Source organism: Chiloscyllium punctatum, chromosome 5, assembly GCF_047496795.1.
Source record: "Chiloscyllium punctatum isolate Juve2018m chromosome 5, sChiPun1.3, whole genome shotgun sequence".
In the NCBI taxonomy this organism is placed as follows: Eukaryota; Metazoa; Chordata; class Chondrichthyes; order Orectolobiformes; family Hemiscylliidae; genus Chiloscyllium; species Chiloscyllium punctatum.
In genome coordinates, this window is record NC_092743.1 from 123,344,940 (window position 1) to 123,359,807 (window position 14,868).

The 14,868-nt window shown below is 37.7% G+C and overlaps 1 protein-coding gene across 1 annotated transcript in view; it reads left to right on the forward strand.

The window, feature by feature from the left end:
• csmd3b (CUB and Sushi multiple domains 3b) overlaps positions 1–14,868 on the forward strand; it is a 1,933,688-nt gene that overhangs the window by 1,790,396 nt on the left and 128,424 nt on the right. Inside the window, exons 44-45 of the mRNA XM_072571243.1 lie at positions 7,588–7,733; positions 8,213–8,293. Coding sequence (XP_072427344.1) covers positions 7,588–7,733; positions 8,213–8,293 — 227 coding nt within the window. The remainder of the gene's footprint in view (positions 1–7,587; positions 7,734–8,212; positions 8,294–14,868) is intronic.

A 14,868-nucleotide genomic window follows, 5' to 3' on the forward strand; every position in this document is an offset into this window, starting at 1 on the left:
TTTCACAGAGAATTATGAAAACACTATAGAGTTAATTGGTCAAATAATGATCATGTCATTAGATAGGTTTTGGGAAAGGGGAAAATGGAATTTGAGAACTGGCTGGATGCATTGGTTGGAGACTCCAGTGGAAGATAAGTAACACTGATTGGTTATGCTGAATGGTTTGGTTTTATAATTTTGTGTACTTTTTGTTTGAAAGTTACAAGTTTCAAGCCTGTATTTGGGCTGAAAGTCCTTACCTAGGAGCTATCTCCAGGCAAAGACCAAGTTAACAAGCAAGTATTACTTGGTGTGCTGGATAAGCAGGAACCTTTTGGTCACTAAAAGACATTTGATATAGGAATTTTCAGTATCCAGAATTTCCATCATTTGCTCCATCCTGTCTGTATTGCAAGCCTTGTAAGAGGTGGGCAAAGAGTTACACATTGTCACAATTATGCAATACAATGTTTCAATATGAACTTATGAAATACAAACACAAAATTGTTGCTGTCACAGAAAATGGAACTGAGAGCTTAAGAGATCCTTCCTTCTTACCAGTACAAGGAGCTGTAAGAACAGTGAGCTAATTTCAATGTCTGAACAAGTTTTGATGAAATAATTACAACACAAACAATTCTTCCTATTATAATGGCTGCATTTCCCAACTGAACTTGAAAAAAAGGTAGGGTTCACATTAATTTTGCAGTTTCTGCAACATCAAACATAAACTGTAGAAATGGTGGGTACGATTACTTTATTTTATCAAGATGTATGTGACATCTGAGTTCCATTGTCTAAAAATGGTCTAACCACCAGAAACTTTACACGAGGACAACGGAATAAGATGCTCTGGTTGAATGGTAGAGGCAAGATTTCTAAATTTCTGATAAAGCAGAGAGCCAGAAACATCTATGTCAAAATACAAAGGGATTACTTCTAAGAGCACCATCTCTTGAACCACATAGAGGTAGAGACTTGAGTCATCCTTGAACATTGTAGCTGAGGAATTGTACACATATGCTGCTATTGCATCAAGACTGGGCATAATACAAATCTGCTATTGTGCACTTAAAACACTCAAGTGTCCCTTTTAAATTACCAGAATTTTTGAGAATAGAAATGCTTCACAGGCCGGCATCATTCTGAGATTTTATCCTGAGTTTTATAAAGAAAACCTAACGAAAAACTCCTTGCTGGGATAAAAAGCAAGAAAAACTAAGCTTGCAGTCTGTAACACAGCACTAAAATCAGTGAGCATAAAGAAAGCAAGTAAAAGACATCAATGTATTTTGTTCATTTCAGCACAGCCGGCTTCCCCTGGTGATGCAGAGGGGTCCCTGTGCACAAAGCAACTTGGCAGTAGCATGCAAGTCATAGCTGTCCATCAGGTAAAACAGAAAGTATTAGAAGTCTGAAATGATGACTAAGCTGGGCTGAGAGCAGGCAGGGTGATGTGATAAGGCTGGTGATTTACTAATATTCAAATGTGTAAAGGAAGGGTAAGGAAGGATGATGGACAAGGAACATATAGGAATAGTGTGCGGATTAAGTAGTGGAATGATCAGGGTCAGGCATTTGGTCCAACTACAGCTGCCAAGTATCCACACTGTCTTACCTGTTGAGAGTTTGCAACATCTAATTTAAAGTCCATAGAGATGTATGGCACAGAAACAGACCCAGCCATTATAATAGGAAGAATTGTTTGTGTTGTAATTATTTCATCAAAACTTGACATGCAGATCTGGGTGTGTACAGGTCCATAGATCACAGAAGATGGCAACCCAGGTAGATACAGTAGTTAAAAAGGCCTATCATATGCTTGCCTTCATTAGAATGGGCATTGAGTGTAAGGATAGGCAAGTTATGCAGCAGTTTTATAGAACTTTAGTTGGGCTGCACTTGAAAAATGACAGTTGATTCTAGTCAACCCACCACCAGGAGGATGTTGATGCTTTAGAGAGGGTACAGAAAAGGTTTGTCATGATATTGCCTGGTATGGGAGATTTTAGTTAAGAAGAAAGGTTGGATAGACTATGTTTGTTTTCACTGAAATGCAGGAGGTTGAGAGGCAACCTGATAGACTTTTATAAGATTGTGAGTAGAAAATATGAAGCTTTTTCCCAGGGTGGAGATGTCAATTACTAGGGAACATAGATTCAAGGTGTCCGGGAGGCTGAGGAGGGGGATGTTTAAAAGAGATGTGCAAGGCAGGTTTTTCACACAAAGGGTGATGAGTGCCAGGAACGTGCTGACACAGGAGGTGGTGGAAGCAAACACGAGCAGAATTCAAGATACACCTGGACAAGTACATGAATAGGAAGGGAATAGAGGGATACTAATCCTATCAGTGAAGACAGTTTTAGTATGGAAGGGCAAAATGTGTCAGTGTAGACTTGGAGGATTGAAGGACTTGTTCCAGTGCTCTACTGGTCTTTGTCCTTTGTCCTTCAGTCCAACTCATCCATGCCGACCAGATATCCCAAATTAATCTAGTCCCATTTGCCAGCAGTTTGCCCATATCCCTATTCATGTACCCATCCAGATGCCTTTTAAATGCTGTAATTGTAGTAGCCTCCACCATTTTCTCTGTAAGCTCATTCCATACATGTACCATCCTGTGTGTGAGTTGCCTCTTAGGTCCCTTTTAAATCTTTGTCCTCTCAGCTTAAACCAGTGCCCCAGCTTGGGTTGTCTACCCTGGGGAAAAGACCTTGGCTATACCCTATATCCATGTTCCCCATGTTTTTATAAACCTCTCAAAGGTCACCGCCTCAGCCTCCGATGTTCCAAGGAAAATATCCCTAGACTATTCAGCTCTCCCTATAGCTCAAACCCTCCAGCCCTGACTACATCTTTGTAACTCCTTTCTATACCTTTTCAAGTTTCACAACAACTTTTTGGTAGCAGGGAGGCCAGAAATGAATGCAATGTTCCAAAAATGGCCTAACCAATCTCCAAACTCTTATACTCAATGCACTGATGAATAAAGACAAGAGTACCAAACACCATCTTCACTACCCTGACTATCTGCGACCCACTTTCAAGCATCTATGAATCTGCACTCCAAGATCTCTTTGATGGAAACACTCCCCATGACCTTACCATTAAATGCTTCCATGATTTGCCCTACCAAAATGCAACACCTCACATTTATCCAGATTAAACTCCATCTGCCACTCCTCGGCCCAACAGCCCATATGATCAAAGTCCCGTTGTAATCGGAGATAACCTTTATCGCTATGCACGACACCAGAGGTTTGGTGTCATCCTTAAACTTATTAACCATACCCCCAATATTCACATCCAAATCATTTATACAAATGACAAAAAAAAGTACATTACACACATTACACACAGCACTGGTCACATGCCCCCAGTCTGAAAAGCCTCTCTGAATGGAAGAAAGATTAATTGGAGTGTGGTGGAAATGTGGTAGGCTGGGGTTTTAATGAATGCAAATACATGGAAATTTAGTTAGTCAGGATGTGATCCCTAAGTTGCCACTTGATGCATGAGAGCAAAATCAGGAGAATTTTTCTTGCTGTTGAGAATGAGAGTTTTTCTTTTCAATTCTTGCCCTGAATTTATTTTACATCCGAGCCACCATTAATCTTGCCACAGAAGGAAAGAGGGAATTCTGCCCACAAGCCCTGTTTCTTTTCTGATCCAGTGAACATCTCGAACATTTCTGGTTTCGTTTCAGATTTCCAGCTTTTGCACTGTTTTGCTTTTATATTAACATTTCTGGCTATTGTTAACAATGACAGGTGAGATGTTATGACTTTGTCTGAATTAGTGAAAGCTGAAAATTGTTTCACCAACATTCACCACAAACCCACAATTCCATGTCAGATGATAGCTATCTTGTAACCAAAATGGCCATTTAAATTAGAGCAACTCAACAGGTCTGCCAAAATCTATGGAGAGAGAAACAGAGTTAAGTATTTGTCCAAAATGACTCTGAAGGAGATCATTCTAAAAGAGAGCACTGAACCTCCATTATCTTTCTCCTCAGATGCTGCCAAACTTGCTGAATTTCCCCAGCACTTGCTTTTTTATTTCAGATCTCAAGTATCTGCAGCATTTTGCTACAATTTCATGATCACTTGTGATCTGTTCTGCAAGTTAAGTCTTTTTAATGACAGTCATTGCTAGGAAAAAACTCAAAATGATTAAAGACAATACTGAAGAAAGAAATAAAAAGATTGATTGCTCATTGCAACAAGAGTAAATTTGGCTTTACAACTATGAGAAAGAAGCTAAGATTCAAATGCTTTCCACCTTGCTTGAAGCATAGTAACCAGAACAGCATGGGATGTGTCTTACTCTGTCTGAAAGGAGAGTAAAGAGGATTATAAAGAAAACTTCAGTCAGAGAGGCATAGAAATGTACTGCACAGAAACAGACCCTTCAGTCCAACTGGTCCATGCCAACCAGATATCTTAAATTAATCTTGTCTCATTTGCCAGCATTTGACCCAAATCTCTCTAAACCAATCATATTCATGGACCCATCCAAATGCGTTTTAAATATTGAAATTGTACCAGCCTCCACCACCTCCTTTAGGGATTGCAGGTCCCTCGTGCACCACCTTCTGCGTGAAAACAATGCCCCTTATGGCACTTTTAAATCTTTCCTCTTTCACTTTAAAGCTATGCCCTCTAGTTTTGGAAGCCCCTCCCAACCACCCCAGGGAAAAGACCTTGTCTATTCACCCTAACCATGCCCCCATGATTTAATAACCCTCGATAAGATCACCCCTCAACCCTTGATGCTCCAGGGAAAATAGCCCCAGCCTCTCTTTATAGCTCAAACACTCCGAGCCTGGGAACATCCTTGTAAATCTTTTCTGAACCCTCTTAAGTTTAACAATACGTTTCCTACAGCAGAGAGACCAGAATTGAACACAGTATTCCAAAATCGACTGAACCAATTTCCCTGTACAGCCGCAACATGACATTTGGATTTATGTTGATTGTGTTCAGAATTTAGATGTTGAAAGCATGAGAAAAGTTATGTGATTGGAGTAAATCAATATGTATATAATCTCGTTGCAGGCAGTTAAGTAAGTTTTTTTTATTTATTTTCTCAGGATGTGGGCATTACTGACGAGGCCAACATTTGTTGCCCATCTTAATTTGCCTTGAGAAGGTGCCATCATGAACCACTGCAATCCCTAAAATAATTATTGTAGAAGTATCTTGATTAGTTATACAGGTAAAACTAGTTAATGTGAGGAGGAAGAAAACCAGTGAAGCATTTGTTGAGCAGCAAGACTAACTTAGTCAAGACAGAAAATGAAATTGCTGCTTGGTGAGCACTGATTTACAAGACTAAAGTGATCAATGAGAAATATTCTTATTGCTTATTCATAACAAGGGACTATTTCATTCATTGCAACCTGTGGAACTTCCCATGATATGCTTTATGTCCTATAACTGTTCACAAAATGGAGAGAAATAGCAATTACAGACTAAAATCTAAATCATGATGCAGATATTAATGTGCTAACATCAAAGCTGTGCAGATTTCAGTCAGAGAGGTTGAAATTGATACCTTGACATCATTTATTTATGCGGATCAAACAAGTTGGAAGATGATTAAAATAGTACCTGATAAAGAAAATAAATGAATTGACAAGGATTAAGGTAGCTGATAGCTTTTCGGAAAGATCAAACTGAATAACAATCATGTGGAGTCTTATAAAGGTGCTAGTTCATCTCTCAGTTGACTGGACATGACTTTGAAGAAAACAGAATGGTCCATTAAATGAAAAGTTGCTGATATTTATTGCTGCAACTCAATGAAAAGATATCTTGAACTGACTTAAGGTTAATTTGATCTGTTAATGAAAACTGGGTCTGAAAAGTGAAAAGAGTATTAAAATGAAACTTGGGTACTTAGAACATATGGAATTGGACAAATGGTTTTCAGTTGTCAAAGGTGATGCTCAAAGACATCAGAGAAGAGAAATTAGGGTCATTGAAGGGGACAATAGATCGAAGCTTTTAAGCAATGAAATGAAATGTAGGGCAAAATTTTTGTGATAGAAATACCAAACGCATTAACATTGTGATAAAAATTGCTCTCTTTGATTTTAACAAAGGTCCTTAAAATTCTCTTTTTTTTTACAAAATAACTTAACTTATTCATTAACATTACTTAGAATGATTCCAGGCCAAACGTTTTCTGGGAAAAGTCAAGCAGTTACGTGCCACAGACTTATATGGGGCAAGGAATAGTGACAACGATGAATTGGAGTTAATAGCAACACTTTTATTTCATAATAACTTTTGAACAAAATAGTGGAGAATCTATACACAGTTAATACATGTTTGATAGGATCATCTCATGCTTTCTTTTGATTTATGAATTGAAGCTTAGAAACTTAATGTCCCTTTTTATAAGACTATAAAATTTCTGCAGTGTTATTTTTGCTTGTAAATTTTGGGAGACCAAACAGCAGCGTATAACTTGAATCAAGTCAAGAGATAACAAATGTGCAGATGAAGGTTTCAGTAGCAGATGGGTTGAGCTAGGTCAGAATCTGTCAATATTATGGGGATAGAAAAAAGCAGTGTAAACAATGCTGGACTAAAAACTGTCAGGTCTTCCAGGTAGAGAAGCTATACCATTTTACTTTGTGAATCAAATGGCATGCTATGAAATTCTGACAAAAAAAGATGTCGGGGAATGGACAGATAGAAATACATCTGGATACTGTTGTACTAAAAATCAGGAATAACTATTATGAATGTATATGTTCATCAAATGCATAATGAGTTAACACTCAGCATAAATGTTGTCACAGGATAGAGTTGTGTCCACGAAGCATCATTTGAACTTTAATGCAGGATGTGCTTTCAACAAGAAAGGTTCTCCTGGGTTGATCTCCCAAACAGCAGAGATAACAAGGGGCAATGTGGTTTGAATAGGCATGTCTTATCAAAAAAAGCCAGCCATTCCACCTCAAGGGTATTAGGAAGAGTACACAGTGGGTGCTGTCAGGCGAAATTGAGTAACACTTAGCTACTCATCAGGATACATAAGGCCACATGGAGACAGATGTGTGAGGATCTGACAGGAGAGTAGGTTGATGTGTGAGTGGCAGGGAGTCTGAGGCAGGGGCATCATGAATTGTCTTGGGGTAAAATAATCAACAGTCTCACATCAGCAAAATTGTAGACTTAGTTGAAGGCTCCATCTGTCTTCATGCTGATCTACACACCAGCTTCTGTCTATTGGGAAGGATATCAAATTGCTTTGCTGTCCTGTGAGCATTCTTGGATATCTTAGTGTCCACAAATGTTTGAAGAAAATTGTGAAAAGATGTCTCGTCTACCATTGAAACCCCGACGATTAATATCAGAAATATTCTGTATCTAAATATTGAGTAACATCCTTGATTGAATTGTTTGGTTAGGTGTTGCAGAGTTAAAAAACTGACCCTGATTCTTTGCAAAATGTACACGTCAAATGGACACGGAAAAAAAATGCACACCATGCAATCGAATGCTTCTGCATTTTTTAAGAGTTGTTTTTGAGCCTGTTAATCAGTTAACAGTCTGTATGAATTCTAACAATGACAATGTCTTTTTTTAGGGATGGGCCAGACCAGACTGCTCCTCAGATTGGACAGTTTAGTGGAAATACAGCACTAGAGTCTGTCTACAGTACCTCAAACCAGATCTTAATCAAATTCCACAGTGATTTCACAACAGGAGGCTCCTTCATCCTCAGTTATCATGGTTGGTTCTTGCTCTGTATTCATTCATATCTCTTCAATATAAATAGATTAAGTAATTGAGTGTTGCATTTAGCCTTAACTTATATTAGGTTATATCTGAGGAGGACTTCAGGCACAGTAGTAGTGGCCTTGCCTCTGAGCTGGTAGCTCAAGGATCAGGTCCCACATCAGGACTTGATGGCCAAGAAAGGTGTATTCATAATAGAACCAAACAGGTAAAGTATTCAGATTGAAAATTTGGCCAGATAGTCTAGGACAAATTTACAAATAAAAAGCCCTGTGTGAAATGTATTTAAAACTGAGCTGCAAAATGATAATGATTCCTCTAAAATGCATGCAGTGTGGCTTCCTTTCATTGAAGACATATCCTCTGATTTTGGTCTCAACATTCCTATAATTAGTATGGGATCTATTTTAGGAAATACAAGTTGGATGTTACATAAGCAATATATGTGAAAAAATAAATTCTTAATTTTGCAGCCTATCCGTTACGGATCTGCCAACCTCCACCAGCAATGTTGACTGGGCAAAATCTGACAGAGGATGAGGAGTTTGAGATAGGTATACTCTTTTAATACTTATTATCCTCTGGCTCTATGCTTTCATCTTTTGTCTTTTTCTATGACTTTCCTTGGAATTCAATTTCATGCATATCAAGGGTGACTAAATCAGGGTGAATTTAGAACAGTTCTATATCATACATTACAAGCTTAATAGTGCATGAACACTTGAAGCATTCTTATCAAATCCTTCCACTTCCAGGACCATAAGAAGTTACCCGATAGAGTACCATGAAATAAATGATGGTCTTAACGGCATCCTGATTGATAAGTTATTCTGCTTTACAGACTGGGAAGTACCTAGGAGACATGAACTTAAACTACGTAAAAAAGGAAAAGACTGAATTTTCAACAGTTACTTTATTTAATTTGCAAGATGAAGCACATCACTGGCAAAGCAAGTATTTAGGGAACAGTAACCATTATACAGACAGAAGTTTTCATGAAGTTTGAAAATGATGCAGTTGAATCTGAAACTGGGGTCTTAAATCTGGCAATTATGAAAGTATGACAAGCAAGTTAGCTTTGATGGATTGGAAGTATATATTAAAAACTGGGAATGTAGACAGGCAATTGCTACAATTTCAAGAAATAATGTTTGGTTTTCTGAAGGCAACACACCTTCAGAGCAAAAATGCTCAATAGGAAAAGCAAGAGAGTCATGACCAATAAGGGAAGTTAAAGATAGTATGAGATAAAAAAGGAGACTTAAGCAGTTGATAAAAATGTTGTAAGGCTGGGGATTAGAAAAATTTAAGAATTCAGCAAAGGAGAACCAAGAAATTGAAAAAGCCAGAAAAAAAAGCAAATGTATATAAAATATAAAGAAACCTCATGCTGCATTATAAAAACTTCTGAAAGTTTTTACAAGGGAAAAGATTTGCAGAAATATGTATAGGCCCATTACAAACAGAATATAGATGATGAATTAAAAATAAAATGACAGGGAAGTTAAGTACTTTATGCTTGTTTTCACACAATGTCTCCCGGAAAAAAAACAAGACCAAACTGTCTCATGTGAATGTGGAACTGGAAGAAATCAGTATTACTAAATTGTAGAATTGGAGAAATTATTACAGCTGAAATTTGACAAATCCCCAGGACTTGATGACTTGAGCTGAGAGTGTTAAAAGAGATAATTACACTATTAGTGTTCAGCTTTCAAAATTCTATAAATTCTGCAGTGATACCCACTGATTGGAAGGTTGCAAATGTCAGCCCACTGTTACGAAAGAAAGGAGAGAAGAAACATAAACCTGGAGACCAAAATTCCCTCTGAGCTGTGAACTGCGCAGCCATTTTGAGGGTCTGCTCAAGCCAAGGGACGTGCCAGCACATGGACTTCTAGCACATAGACTTCCAATTTTGGATGTCGTGGTGTGCACGGTCCTCAGAGGTCTGAGTAGAAGAAAAATTAATTGAATGGAATGGAGCAACAGACCTGTTATCCTGATATCAGTCAAATGAAAATAATGATAAGGATACAATAAAGAATGTGATTTACGTCTTCTTTGCAGAAGAATTAAGCGGATGACTGATCTAAGACTGCTAAACTTTTAACTTCATTCCTTTAGCTTTCTAGTTAAAATTAAGAAGGACTTTAATGTTAACTATTAGCTTATTTCTTTTTTTTCTACTTATTCCAAGAAGATAATGATTACATTTTAATGCTGTTTCTCTTATGACTTTGTACTTAAGTATTTTGATGGTGACATTATACATTTTTCACTGTACTCCTCTGTACTTGAGTACACATGACAGTAAAATGTAAATCTAAAATCTTAAAATACAGTTGTCCAATTGGGCAGGATCAAAATGGAATTATCAAAGGGAAACAATTTTTGACAAATCAGAGTTTTTTTGAGGATGTTTCAAGAAGAATCAATCAGGGAGACCAATCGATGTGACAAATTTGGATTTTCAGAAGGCTTTTGATAAAGTTCCATATAGTTAGTAAATAAAATTAAAGTGTAGTCAGGCTAGGGCTAATATCCTAGGATAGAATGAGGATTATTTAACAGATTAAAAAGTAAACAGTCAGAATAAGCAGATCATTCTGAGGTTGACAGACTGTGACTAGTGTGGGACTGCAAGCATCACTGCTTTGGCCATAACTGTTCACAACTCAAGTCAATAATTTGGATGTGGGGATCAAGTGTAATATTTCTATATTTGTAAACTTGGTGGGAATGAGTTGTGAGGAGAAAGCAAAGAGACTTCAAGGGATTAAGACAAGCTGGGTAAGTGGGCAAAAGCATGGCAGATGCAATATTATATGGATAGGTGCAAGATTATTTACTTTGTAGGGGGAACAAATTTGCAGATTATCTCTTAACTGGTGAGGAATTGAAAATTGTGGATGTCTAAATGGACCTGATTTTCCTTGTCGAAAAATGTGGTGCTGGAAAAACACAGCAGGCCAGGCAGCATCCGAGGAGCAGGAGAATCGACGTTTCGGGCATAAGACCTTCTTCAGGAATTATCCTTGTACATAGGTCACTGAAATCCAGCATGTAGATTCAGCAATCAATTTGGAAGGCAAATAGTATATTAGTCTTTATCTCAAGAGGATTTGAGTACAGGAGCAAAAACATTCTTGCTTCAATTACATAGAATACTCATGAGACTGCACCTGGAGTAATGTGCACAGTTCTGATCCCCTTGTCCAAGGAAATATATACGTGCCATAGATGGAGTGCAGTGAAGTTCCTAACATTGATTCCTGGGATGATGGGACTGTCCTATGAGGAAGTATTGAACAAACTGGGCATGTATTTTCTGGAGATTGGAGGAATGGGAGGCGATTTTGTATAACTTTATGAAATTCTTAGAGGGCTAGTCAGAGTAGCTGCAGAGAGAATGTTTTCCCCAGATGTGCTTTCTTGAAGCAAAGGAAATTCTCAGAATAAAAGGCAAACCATTTAGGATTGAGATGAGAAGGACCCTGTTCATTCTGAGGATGATGAATCTTTGGCATTCTGTGTCCCATTAGACTGTGGAAGCCCATTTATTAAGTAAGTTCAAGATAGAGAATGATGCGAGTTACTAATGACATGAATGGGTACAATATGATGTTGGGCTGGGTAATTGGCGAGGAGCCAGTACAGGCTCAAGGGGTTGTATAACCTCATGCTGCCTGCTTTTCCTATGCTTCAGTTATGAAAGGCCTCAGTGAGACCACTGTACATTATTGGTATTCTTAGTTGTGAAAGGATGGCATTGTATTAGAAGCAATTCAGACTAGAACGAATACATGAAAAGGCCTGGTGTCTTTTGAGGAAAGGCTGGACATGCTGAACCTGTAGCCCCTTGAATTTGAAATTATAAGATGCAATTTGATTGAAACATGTATAAATCCCAAGAGGTCTTAACAGGATGGGATGTGGAAAGAATGTTTCTTCTTGTGAGAGAGTTTAGAACGAGGGGGTCACTGGCTAAAAGTAAGGGGTCACCTACTTAAGGCAGAGATCTTTTTTCTCTCTCACAGAAGGTCATGTGTCTTTGGAAGTCACTTCCCCAAAAGGCACTGGACATAGGCGGTGGAATTTTTGATGCAGAAGTAGATAAATACTTGATGAGGAAGTGATGAAAAACTTTTGGGTTAGGCAAGAATGTGGAGTCATTAAATCAGTCATGATTATACTCAATGGTCAAGCAGGCCTGAGCATCTGAGTGCTCAACTCTTGCTCCTAATTCATAGACTTGAATGTCTGTATCATTTATTTAATTAAAGTATTTCATAACATCTCTAACCTACCTGTTTGAACTTTGTGAAAGAGATGCTTTTAATATGAATTGAAGTGATTTTTCTGTCACTTTAGTGAACCTTGAAGCAATTAACGTACAGGTATTCTACTACCTATCCTTTGATTTTGTTGAAATCAGCCAACAAACAATCATAACTGACTCTTGCATAAACAGAAACTTTTGAAAAAAGTGCTGGAATGCTTACCTCAACAAATATTGCTTTCAAAGTAGCTCTCGATCATACGATTGTCTGGCAAGGCCAGACACTGATTGATGTCATTTTGTGGAGCTGCTGTGTTCGTAACAGAGAATTTAGTTTTTCAACCATTATATTCAAGTTTTATATAGGAACATATTTGACAAACTACTATGAGATGACAAGGATAATATTTTGAAAGGATATCTTAATAACAAATATATATAAATGTGTTTGTCAATATTGCATAATTGTGGCAAAAAATCAATGAGAGGAAATGAACCAAAATGGCTTTTTAAATTTGATCTAAGTATTATAGATAGAATATATGCGTTTTCTTAATTCCCATGATCAGTACTTTTTTTATATAGGAAATGGTATGCCTTTCCTTACACGAACTAACTCATTAGCAGCAAACATTCATGAGTTTAAAAATAGAGGTTATTTATTTTCACTCATTCCAAATTAAATGCAATGTCACACACACACTCAGTCTCACTCAGACATCCAAACACCAAGATCAAATACAAATAAAGATTCTGCATTTTTATGAATTACAGTTGCACCAGTCTCAGTGACTGATTTATAGTCTCTACTTTCTCTCATAATAGGCCTGTGGCCTTTAATGGATCCAGTGATTTTTAAAGTTGAAGTGAGGGTCTTGTAAAGTGAAGAGTTTCCAACAAGTAATGGGGCTTCTTGTTGAATAGTATAGAGGCTTGTTCTCAGGTGAACTTTAAATTGGAATGGGTTGAACACACCAGTTACCTGATGTGTGTCAGCCTATTTCTGAGTCTGGTATGTAGCCTAGCTGAATGGATAATTCTGATAGCTTTGGTTGATTGTTTGTAAACAAAAAGATGTGAGTTGATCTTTGAAACAGATGGAAAAATGTACTGTCTGCATGCAGCTTTTCACAAATACAAGGTATTTTCCTCAATAAGGGATGTTGTTCATTTTGATTCCACATCTTAGGTTGTTTCTTAACTTTTCTGAGAGTGTGAGACAGTCAGTCTTTTTTGTTTCTGAGTAACCCATTCAAATCTGATAATACCCTTTTTATTGGTTTTAGGCAGAGCATCCAAGACTTTATATCAGTCTGGATTGTTCTTTAGTTCCATCTTGAGATAAGGGAGTGTTTCTAATCCACAAGATAAGCAAGGTGAATTTGAGTAGCCATCCCTTTCATCCTTTCTGTTTCCACAACATTTGGTTGAAATTTAAGATATAATGATAAGAGACATGACAGGAGGCTGCTGTCAATTTTTCAATGTTATATTTAAACTTTACAGCTTTCAAAAGTGCTGAGAAGTGAGACATTTCTTTCTGTTTGTAATTAACATCACAAGATAGATTGTTATGTTTCCATCCATGTTTGAACCGAAGAGGGAAAATTTTAAAAATGGAAAGTAACCCGATTCCAGGTTTCCTACTCTGACTGCCAACATTCAGAAAATTTACAATTGTGATTTTGGTTTTATCCTTGCCTGAAGTTATAGTCACCTGACAACCCTTTTCAGGCTCAAGACCTGACTAATTCATTACCTTCCCAGTTTGGTCTCACAGCTTCCACTTCCTACAAACTTGCACTCAAAACATCAAAACTATGCTCCCATACCTTAGCTTCCACCCGAATGTCACCATTCTGGGATTTTATAGGTTGCAACTACTACATCCCATTTTACTGTATAATAGTAGTATGATTGCAATTAAACAAAGTGTGCTTTCATTAACATTCAATAGTGTGAAACTACACTCCATCATTTAAATGCAATTTCCAGTGTTGCATCCAAATTCCAGTACATACAGTGTTGTCTGATATGAAATGCAAGAGTGACCAATAAACATTGTGTCCAGCAGAGTCTTTGGGATCTCACCTTCACAATATCCCTCTTGCAGGGACAAAAAGCATTTTTTAAAAATTATGCTTGAGTTTCCCTTAATCTATGACTTTGTTTTCTTTCATACATTTGTTAGTTTTTCATTTGCATATCCTTTCCCAATACATTGGGTAAAATCTACCATCTCCTGTCATTTTTCAGCGATATAAACATTGGGTCAATGGCTCAAAGCATTTCTATATCCAGAAGATCTCTTTGATCTTTGTTATCAGCATATGCTGCACTCCTGTCAGCAATGAGTAGCTACTCTGTATCATTAAATGTATATTTCTGGGCTAGTCAGAGACATGGGATTTCACTGGCGAGGCTTGAGCACTGCAAGTGTCTAAAGTGGTTTTGCTGGTAGCTGTTCTCTTCCAGTCACAGCCATAGCTGCAGCCATTGCTCATCCTCGCAACAGTTGTTTTATCCATATTAATACCTCTTCAGAGGGCACCTCAAATAGAAACACTTCTGCATTCCCCTTTCAGCAGTACCAGTACCCACCCCTTCCAATGGAGCTACCGCCCTTCCAAAGCTGCAGACCATCTAATTGGATCAAGTCTTTTTCTTAATCAGACACTGGACCAGAGATTACTTCATAATTAGCTATCTCTGGGAAGATCCCCCAGTTAGCTACCAAAGCAGGTTTGGAACCTCGTAATGTTTTCAACTTAATGCTCAAGATATGTCAGCCTAAGATCCTGTACGTTGTTTCCTTATTTTTGGTTTACTGGCTTTGGTATTACAACT